The 10,744-nt window shown below is 40.6% G+C and overlaps 1 protein-coding gene across 1 annotated transcript; it reads left to right on the forward strand.

Moving 5' to 3' along the window:
* Positions 1 to 1,656: 1,656 nt before the first annotated feature.
* Positions 1,657 to 5,788, forward strand: DNAJB1 (DnaJ heat shock protein family (Hsp40) member B1). The gene is made up of 3 exons (XM_061616599.1): positions 1,657 to 2,238; positions 4,188 to 4,753; positions 5,162 to 5,788. Exons 1-3 carry the CDS (start codon positions 2,028 to 2,030, stop codon positions 5,390 to 5,392), a joined length of 1,008 nt encoding a protein of 335 aa, XP_061472583.1. The 5' UTR covers positions 1,657 to 2,027; the 3' UTR covers positions 5,393 to 5,788.
* Positions 5,789 to 10,744: the final 4,956 nt, after the last annotated feature.

Consider the following 10,744-nt stretch of genomic DNA (forward strand, 5'->3'; position numbering starts at 1 on the left):
GCATGGTATGTATCAACATACTCCAGTGAGAGATTATGTATCTCTGGAAGCAGTTGTATAAAAGATTTGTCCATTAACTATTTACTGTTTTATTCATTTAACGCCTGTCCTAGAATGAATTTTTTTATTCCAAAGTGTATCCCAATGCACTGGATGGTCAACACAGGATATAATAGCATATTAACTCTCAAATAAATATGAATACCTATCTTATAAAGTTGAATTATTTGCAACTGCAGCAAATGAAATCTGTGGAGCTTTTTAAGTAGCATCAGACTCTAAAGAGCAAAGAGAAGCCTTCAGATGTTATTATTCAAGATTTAGTTGTCCTCTGTATGTTAAACTAAAAATGGGAAAGTTAATTGTGCATATTTTATGTCCATGTTGTAGACATTTGCTTTTTTATTTGCATTGTATGCAATAGCCTACAGCATGGCAGGGAACTGGTGACCCGTCAGATACTGTTGGACCTCAGCAACTATTTACCCCTAGCCAGCATGGCCAATACCAATAGTCAGGGATGGTGGGAGTTAGAAGCCAGCAACACTTGTAGTGCCACAGGTTCTTTACCTACGGCAACAAATAATAGATATTTATTGTATCAAGTAAACATGCATAGGATTGTGCTAAGAGACACTTTGAGCTTGCTGTTCCTTAAGTTTCAGTGGTCAGTAGCTTCCTTAAGCTTGAGTGGTCAGTAGCTGGCCAGAATATATAAATATAAATGACTGATGTATGACTATTATGGTCAGCAAGTAGCACAAGTGAAAACACCTTCTTGTTCGCATTGTTAATGCATCATAGGAGAAATGCTGTCATTTTGCTTACTGTTCATATATAACATTTTTTGTGGTGTATGATAGGTTTGTGGTTCAAAAACTTTGTGTATAATTGACCATTGTTATAGCCCAAGGCTGGGGAACCTCAGGCTTGGGGGCCAAATGCAGCGCTCCAGGCTTCTCTATCTGGCCCTTGGATCTCTTCCCCAAGCTACACCCATCTGCCCAGGCCACATCCCTTACTTTATACCCTGAGTATTTTGCCTGGTTGGAATGTGTGCTTGAATTCTGATAATTAGCCTTCTTTGCCTGTATAGAGGATAGAGAGGTAGTGTAGAAACTAGTCCACTGTTTCTAAAACGTAAATCAGTTGCTTTAAACTTAAATAACACTTAAATTAGTTGCTTTGGCCACTTTTGCCTCTGGCATTACAGGTGCATTGTTCTGGGAAGGTTACCCAGAACGGAATGCGACGCTTAGACTGAAAAAGTTATCCACAGCTAGTTATGTAAAACATCTCTTATTTATAACTGTAAAATGAGTTAAAGCATGAGTGGAGGATTTGTGACACTCCATGTTATGGGATTACAACTGCCGCCATTCCTGACTATTGGCCATGCTGGCTAAGCTTCATGGGAGTTGGAATCCACAATATTTAGAACGCCACAGGTTTCCTACCTCCAAATTGTCATATATTAAAAAGCCCTCTGCGGATTGGCTGCTGGGCGTGGTTTATGGGTGGAGTTTGTAGTTTTCATATAATTGAGCACCAGTGCGTGCAGGAACTCGGCGCTCTATAAGCTGTTTTTAATTGGACAGCAGATAGCGTCATCCCGCTGCTGCCAAAGCAAAGCCTAGTACGCGCCGCCCTTAACGTCGCCTGATTTGTCAGAGCCCGGAGACTAGACAGTTGCATTCAGAACTTAGGAGAGTGAGAACCGTTGATAGTGTGTAGACTGTAGAGAATGCTTTTCACCTCCGCAATTAAGATATCTCAGCAACCGTTACTTCCTCACCCTGTGTGTCGCATACCTTGCTCTCATTGGTAGAGAGTAAGGGATTCTGGGTCACGATTGGCACGAGCAGAATGGATAGGCGGGGTTTGGGCGGAGAATGATGTGGTAAGCTCTGGAAGATTCCTCCGCCCGCCATATAAATAGGGAGGGGGAAGTGGCTATAGCTGAACTGTAGTCTAGACGTGCCAGTGAGGAGGTGACTAGAGTGACGGCCTTTTGTTGTTGACTGGCGATGGGGAAGGACTATTACCGCATATTGGGCCTGTCCCGCGGGGCAACCGAGGACGATATTAAGAAGGCGTATCGTAAGCAAGCGCTGCGCTATCATCCGGACAAGAACAAGGACCCTGGGGCCGAGGAGCGGTTTAAAGAAATCGCCGAGGCATACGACGTGCTGAGCGATCGTAAGAAGCGCGAGATCTTCGACAAGTTCGGCGAGGAGGGTGCGTGTTCGGGGACGGGCTGGAATGAAGGCGTGGACGGGGAGTGGGTCCTGGGTGGGCGAGGGAAGAAATAGTAGAAGCGTGTCTTGTAGTATTGAAAAGCAGTCCCTCCCCCCCCAACGTTTACCTGAATCACAGCCGCTTGTTCTAGGCCGATCTCCGTGTATCTGTATAAAAATCGTCTCTAATTGTTAACCTTTTCCTCTCCTTTATACTAGGAAGGGAACGGGTGGGGTAGAGGGGAAAGTTTATTTGTAGAGCAAAGGACAGGATACAAAAGGCCCGTTTTTTGAGACGTCAGGGAAGCAGTGTTAGCTAACGAACGAAGAACATTCGTGCGTTTGAACAAATAGAAGCTAAAACGGGACGTCAATAAATGAAATAATTGCAAATTATAGTGCATACAGCATATAAAATACACAGCTGAACTTAATGAGTTCAGTCGCGTCAACGAGCTCTAATGGAACCAGACTATTAGAATATTTTATTTTGCATTTATTTACTTTTTCTTTTAAATTCTGTCAGATCGAGTTTGTTGCCCTTTTCCTCGGCCACAACTTTCCTCCTTGCCCCACCCTTGACAGATAACATCTTCTAAAAATCGCTGCTTCTATAACAGATGATCAGATCTGACTTTTAAAATGTTAGGAAGCATTACCCTTTGGAGTGGCAGTTAGAATCACAGTTCAGCAACTAATCCACCAGGACTGGTTCCCCAAGATAGGGGAAAAGTAGGGGAGAAGAAAGAACTAGTCATTTTACTCTGTAGTTCTGGAAACTACCCAGATGAGTTGCCATCTTTGAATTGTTCATATTGTAGTAAGGTCACTCCTTGAAAATCCACCATTACCTTACAGGTTCTTCCTGTCTGGGAAACCTACTTTGAAATCAAGTGGAAGTCGTTTAGGCAGGGAAGAAAGTGCAAAAACAGCAACCTAGTGTAGGATTTATCTGGATTCCTATTCTGAGGATCTGTCCATTTTTCAGTAATAAAACTTGTTCTGCATGTATGCTTTCCAACAATGATATGCCGTTTGATTGCGGAGCACTTGTTTAGAAGAAACTCTACATCTACTATTTTCCATGATACATTAGAGCATGTAACACATGAAAGTCTTTAATATACTTACAAATGAGTTGATTTTGTTGAATTATTTGTTATATTGCTGGCATCTGGAGTAAATGCTTAAAATTTTCCTGTAAATGGGTGTTGGTAATGCATGTTGGCTGTATAAATTGGGCTGCATGACAGGCTGTCTAAGATAGGTGGAGCCTTTGCCACAGAAAGTCTTCTAGTAGTTGCTAGAAAATTCTAGCATACTCTTTATCCTAACAATATTCTTTACAATCTTTGTTTCACTTTGTAGGGCTGTTTCTAATAATTATGTCATATTAAAGAGTTATTTGTTGGTTTATACAGCCCAAGGTGAAATGCCTTCCAAACTGCAGGGTCTGTGTAGCATCATTGATTCAGTTCTTGATATTGGCTACTCCTATTTCCATACTGCACATTTTGTAGCAGTGTGGTGTCTTCCAAATATGTTGGATTACAACACCCAACAGCATAGCCAGCATTTAGAGATCATAGGAATTGTAGTGTAGCAACATCTGAAGGACATCACTTTAGCTACCCCTGAACGGTAGGGTTCATTAATGCACTGAAGTTGAGAATGCGGAGAAAAATAGAAGTAAGAAAGGTTGTGACAATTCTAAGAATAACTGTAAGCATTTCTTCGATGACACTTGCAAGTTAGGTTTTTAATACAGGACTTGCTCACAAGTATTTGATTAAATCCTAAAAACAGTTTTCTAAGTTTTACTGCACCTCAATATCATAGTAAAAGGGATACTAAGAAAATGTTTTCAGGATTAGAGATCCTAATATATAGTGAGAGCTCATAGTTCAGTAACTGCTGAAAGAGATTGATCTGTGTGTCCCTGTATTTCAGGACTAAAGGGAGGTGGTCCCAGCTGCAGTGGTGGAGGTCCCAATGGCACTTCATTCACTTATACCTTTCATGGAGATCCTCATGCCATGTTTGCAGAATTCTTTGGTGGGCGGAATCCTTTTGATACTTTTTTTGTCCAGCGGAATGGAGATGAAGACATGGATGTTGATGACCCCTTCACAAATTTTCAAAACTTTGGTAACATTGGCTTTTCACGTGTCCGTGGGGGCCCTGAAAACATGCGTAGAAAACAAGACCCTCCCATCACTCATGAATTGAGAGTATCCTTGGAGGAGATTTACTCTGGATGCACCAAGAAAATGAAAATTTCTCACAAACGCCTCAATCCAGATGGGAAAAGCACACGTAATGAGGATAAGATTTTAACAATTGAAGTCAAACGTGGCTGGAAAGAAGGAACAAAGATTACATTCCCCAAAGAAGGAGACCAGACACCAAACAACATTCCAGCTGATATTGTCTTTGTTTTAAAGGACAAGCCACACAACACTTTTAAAAGAGATGGGTCTGATATTGTATATTCGGCCAAGATCAGCCTCCGTGAGGTAAGTGGCAGTGCCAGTCTTGTTAGTGATGAAGTGAAGATCAAAGTTTACAAATTATTGGATTTTTTAATGGGTAAAAGTAAAAATTGAGAATTTCCAAACACCTTTTCAGTATGTTATATTACTAACCATTAAAAGTACACTCCATCAAGATACTACCACAGCGCTCTGAAGAGCAGCTCATGACCTTGTAATAACATATGACCTGGAGAACAGAAGTTCTGGGATGATGATTTTATATGTAGCTCCAACATTTAGCTCAGTGTTGTCAGCATTTCACCCCTGAACTCTGGTTAACTGTCATTGGCCTTCCTAATATCCTCATTGGGTTGATTGGGAATTATATTTTGAAGAGGGAATCTATTACAAAAGAAGTACTAACTTGTCTGGCTTGGGTTTTGTGTTTAGGCTTTATGTGGCTGCACTGTGAACACGCCAACCCTAGATGGTAGGACCATACCAATGGTTTTCAAGGATGTCATTAAACCTGGAATGAAGCGAAGAATTCCTGGAGAAGGCCTTCCATTACCCAAGAATCTAAGCCAGCGAGGAGATCTCATTATTGAGTTTGATGTAAGATTCCCAGACAGAATTCCACAATCTTCAAAAAGTGTCCTAGAACAGATCTTGCCAATATAGTAAGATGGGCAGAACTGGACTGCAGTACCTCCAAAACAGAGGATTTGGAACTGGAATCAAGATTTCAGAGACTTCTTTTGGCGATGGGTAGGGAAATAACTTCATGTTGCTAAAAGATTTCCAGGAAATCCAATCTTGCAAGATGAATGTTACACTTCTCAGTGACTTTAGACCCAGGTTATCATTGCTCAGAGCACTGATAGCAATGAGCAAGTTACCAGTAGAATGAATCGACAGAACATCTTTTAATAGAGCATGAGGATGACAGCCGGTCATAATTCCTGCCTTCACATAATTGGCTAGCCTTATTTAGGGCATACTGTGTAGGTCCTCCATTGGAAAGAATGAGATTATAATCTAAACTGGATTTCATAAGTAAATATTTCAGATCTCTTGTTCTTGCTGTACTGTCTCTTTTTTTCTGTCCCAGAGGAGTATCTTCAGTATTGTCTTCTGGGTGCCCTTACTAAAGTTTCCTAAAATGGTGCCATGTGCTGATGTTCCTGGGTGGAGTATGACCTCCTCTACTAAGATAGTAGGGTATTGCCTGTTTACAACTTCTGGTAGCCTCTGGAAAGCATGTAGAGGCTTACAGGTTTTTCACTGAAATATTTGACTTCTTTGTCAGACTTGATCCTGGTAGATTGGGCTGGCAGAAAATATGTAAAATGTTCAGTTTGAAGATAAGCTTTAATAAACGTTTTGAAAGGTGATAACCTTTGAAACTGAAAGAACGTGCAGCAGTAGCAATTTCCATTAAAAGGTTTTGTTTCTTGTAAAGGAACACTTATTGCCTTTTGTACTAGTTAGAAGTTTTATTTTAAGTATTTACAAACTGACAAGAGCAGATGCTTAAGCAAAGCTAGCTGCAAGTATTTATTGGTTCGTGGACAAGAAGCTAAGTGCTAGACTTGTAATACTGATCCTACTTTACAGTGCTGTGGGTTGGGAAAATGCCAAATTAATATTAAATAGCTTGCACAGGTCAAAGGCTAAAACTAAAATGGAATGTATGGATACATTCCAGGGTATGAAGAAACTATTCAGGTACAACAGAAATACATAACTCTTACCAGATTCTTTGTCACTAAATGCTCTGAGCAGGCATCCTGTTGTGCTAGCGGATCCTAAAGGAGAATTCAGTGGGAAGAAGAGAGCTGAGATTACTGCAGACAAAGCTACCCAATTTCTTCTAGAAATGTGCGCTGCCTAATTTCCTCTGCAAGATTGCTTCTTCGTTTCTCTGTGTGATCACTCTACTGTTCTAATGAATAGCAACTGTAAAGGACGTTGGTGTTGATGCCTTGCCTTGCTGTATACCCATTATTTGTTCATTCAAAATTTTCTGTTATGTCAAAGTGCTGTATGATACTTATCCCCACCACACAAAGTGTGTGTACATCTTTCAGTAATTTTATGGGCGTGAATTCTAAATAATGATCATATACTTCGTCTTGAGACAAAATAATCCTATATCGCTTACTTAATGTGGCATGTTTGTAAAAAAAAAAAAAAAAAAAGCTTGCGCAGAAGACCTTGATTCTTATAGGCACATATTAAAGGTTCTATAGTAATTTCTGCAGGAAGAAGCTAGGACATTCTTTTTCAACTGCTGGGCCAGGACAGTATTTCTATCATACAAGTATGTGATTAAAAAATCAAGATGGAGGTTTTACATCTGAAAAGATAGAAGATGACTGAGCTGGAGTATACTATAGGACTCAGTGGTAGTTCTCAGACTGAATTGGTCACCTTCCTTAGGAGGAAACAAGCCAGTTATGAGCTATGTGTGGGTGTGCTCTCCAGCTGATGGGATGTTTTCCTTGGATGTCTGAACCAATCCATGCATTTGACAGCCATGTTTTCTTTACCCTGCTGCCAATTCTATTTCTCTGAGCCTGTTGTTCTTCTGCATCTATTCCTATGGTTCTGAAAGCTGCAAATAAAAGGAAGCTACAGCACACCAGAGAGCCAGTATGGCATAGTGGTTACCTGCCGTGAAGCTCACTGGGTGACCCTGGGCCAGTCACTCTCTCTCAGCCTCAAAGGAAGGCAATGGTAAACCACCTCTGAATATGGTTTACCATGAAAACCCTATTCATAGGGTCGCCATAAGTCAGAATTGACTTGAAGGCAGTTCATTTCATTTTTTCACTGAATAACAATACTTAGCTTACATAGTTTAACTGTTCGGTCCCTTTCACACTCTCAGTAATCCTGCCTGTCCTGTAAAGTATGTGGTTATTTATATTTTGTTCAGCTAACAGAACAGCAACTTATCTGAAACTACTCCCTTGTGTAATCTCTTATATAAGCCCACAGAAGTTACTAGCCTGTAAAAATCTTTACTAGCCTGCTGGGGGTGAGCAGAAGAGGAACTGATAGCTCCATCTCTCCTACAGCAGTTCAGTGGTTGTTGGGCATAGAGGAAGCAGCTTCCTTCTCCTAGCCCTCTTGGTTTATGCACAGAAAGAAACGAGTGCCCTTTCTCAACCTGCTCACTTACCTGAAAGCCAGTCCTTGTCATCCATGACTATCAGGCTCATACTAAGCTGCCCAAGTGCATTTCTGCCCGAGGAAAGATTTAAAGCAGGAAATTCCTGGCTTGCAGTATTAGCTTCTGTCTGCACTGCACCAGGTATCTCTGGAATCACGTGGGTAAGGCCATGATCATAATCACTTGGAAATGACTGGAGTGGGAGGTAATCTTACTGAAGGCTCCTTTCTGCTATATTTGACAGACTAATGAAAGTATTGAGACAGTAGTCATAGCATTTGTAAGGTTTTTTTTCTGGCTAATGCTTTTGGCAGTTGTATTCCACAAAGCAGCATCTATCTGACAAGAGGCTGGTTAGGTTGCTGTGCCGAAGTGTACTCTGAACTCAGGGCAAGACTCGGCAAAGCTGTGCACCTTTTAACATTTCCATTCTGCTACCTAATACTCCTGTTTTATATAAAGTGGTAGCATGCGGGGGGGGGAACCTGCATGGGAGGGGTGAGAGAATTGGTACAAGAGCTTTAAGAACAAGAGTTTGCTGGATCAGGTCAATGACCCATCTAGTCAGCATCCTGTTCTCACAGTGGCCAAACAGGTGCCTGTGGGAAGCTTTGAATAACACTGGGAAAATGTGTCAAAAGGAAAACTAGGCACATGAAAATATAAAATAAAATTCCTATTTAATCGCTGCTTCAAGCATGTCCATTTCCTATGCTGCTGGCAAGTGTAGAAATGCTTGTGCCAATTGTGTGTGTAGACAATCCTGTTCAGCAAATGTCCTACGTGTGCACACAGTTATACACATACATGACTTCTGAAGCATTAAACAGCACCTCAGACAAGTTCGCTGTGGATCTTTGTAGAATGCAGTTAAATCACTAAAATCATGCATTTATTACAATACTAACACTACATGGGCCTTGACCTGGAAGATACTATGATATCACCCATCTACAGCAGATACTGCAATACTTCTGAATATTCCATCCTCACCATTTTATAACTGCCACCTTTGCTTATACCATCCTTTGATTCACATCAGAACAGCTGAAGGTGGAAGAAGCTGAAACATTTTGCTATAATTTGTTTTGTTAGTTAGAAGTTGTGGCTTACTGTTGCATATGTATACAGTGAAACTATGAACTATCATATGTGACAACTGTGTATAGAATTCCTGCTTTCATTATTGGAAGCTGAACTGGAAGCACCCCCAACTTTAATACAGATGTTAGAGTTTCAGCTACTCTCTCCAGATTCTATCGTTACTTTGACAATCTTTGTGGAACATCTGTTCTCTGATTTGGCATAGATTTATCACCTCAACTTACCTGTCAGCCAGTTCTGAGCTGAGGATTACTTTGAATGTGTCTATTTTCCATTTGAAAAGGATCTCATATAGCAAATGGATTGCACCCTGTGTATTACATGAGATCACATACATGTGTATTTCAGTGGTTAAGCTGCAATTCACTATAGCTTCCTAGGTATGTACCCTATATACACAAGCAATGAGTAATATGCATGTGCAATCATGAACTATATATAATTGAAGATCTATAAAAATGGGAATTTTGTCCTAAGTTAAAAGGTGGCTAGATATTACTCCTTTGGGGACTAAGATTCTTCATTTGAGTTTGTGATGTCGCTATCCAAAGACAGGCTTCTTACATATGTGTAATATGCTTAAATACAGGGGGGAAATCCAACTTTTAATTTAAAAAATAGGGTTGTATCCAGTGAAGTTAGCACAAGGACTTCTGCCTGTGAAATGGACTTTCTTTTCTCTGTGTACCTCCCCAAATCTGCTTCAGATGATTGAGGAAGGCCTTCTGCTAATGGGACACCTTAGTTGGATACAACCCTGAATATTTTTAGTGCCCTTGCTAGCCTACAATAATAATCTATTGTATTTCCTAACTATTAAATCTGCATAACTGGGTCTATTCTTACATTAACACTTCCACTGTACTGAAAACATTCTGGGGCAGCTGAACTTTGAATTTGTTAGGTACTGTTTTCCATGATTGTCAAATAGCTGAGCTCTAGATCTGATTTTAACTTTTATTTTATTAGTTGGACAACATTAGTGAAGTCTTGGGAAATGAGGTAAATTCTCATATTCAAAAAGATGGCAGTGCTGCTGAAGGAGAAGGCAGAGTGGTGTACTTTCAGTCTTGTAGTCATGTGAGTGCCCCTTTTTAAGGAGAGGCAGTTTTGCCCCAAAGTCCCAAGAAGCAAACACAACTGCCCAAAGTGGAGGACCTAAGCTGGAAAGTGGTTCAGCTTGGCTCTTTTATTGCAAATACAACCTATAACCTGAGTGGGAAAACTGCTGCTGTAGAATAATACATGTGTGGCCTAAGGAAGTGTATCTGCATTCTCATCAAGACATATAGCTGCTAGATGCATTTAGTCAAATGGTGTATCTGCAAGAAGTTCAACAAGAGGATGAGGAAGAGGTTGTTTAACACAATCTTATGCTGCTGCTGCTGCCTTGATCTAAATGTCCCTTCCTTCCTCTTCCCCTCCAAATGGTGGATATATTAGCAATAATTCTGCTCTAATACACCACTGTTTTTGATCATGCTTCCTGTGGGGTGAGCCCTTTCTATGTCCTGTCAGTTCACACAGCTTTTTCCTGTGAAGGGGAGTAAAGGCTGAGCTGAAGTCCCAAAAGCAAAGCATTCCAAAGCACAAGCCGCTTAATTTATATATGCTATTGCACCAGCTCCATCAAGCTACTCAAGCCAGTAAACTGCTTAAATGTTAAGGTTTTGTCCTGCATTTCAAGAAACTTCTTCATTTGTTGAAAGTATTTAGCTGCTGGCTGCCAAAAAGTCCCAAAGCAGCCTTGT

The sequence above is a fragment of the Rhineura floridana genome, chromosome 3 (genome assembly GCF_030035675.1).
Source record: "Rhineura floridana isolate rRhiFlo1 chromosome 3, rRhiFlo1.hap2, whole genome shotgun sequence".
Lineage (NCBI taxonomy): Eukaryota > Metazoa > Chordata > Lepidosauria > Squamata > Rhineuridae > Rhineura > Rhineura floridana.

What these genes read in the sequence shown, in the direction of transcription:
- DNAJB1 (XM_061616599.1), top strand. Translation starts at nt 2,028, where the DNA reads ATGGGGAAGGACTATTACCGCATATTGGGCCTGTCCCGCGGGGCAACC. An exon ending in CGACAAGTTCGGCGAGGAGG is followed by an intron (nt 2,239 to 4,187) that starts GTGCGTGTTCGG and finishes CCTGTATTTCAG; the next exon opens with GACTAAAGGGAGGTGGTCCC. An exon ending in CCAAGATCAGCCTCCGTGAG is followed by an intron (nt 4,754 to 5,161) that starts GTAAGTGGCAGT and finishes TTTTGTGTTTAG; the next exon opens with GCTTTATGTGGCTGCACTGT.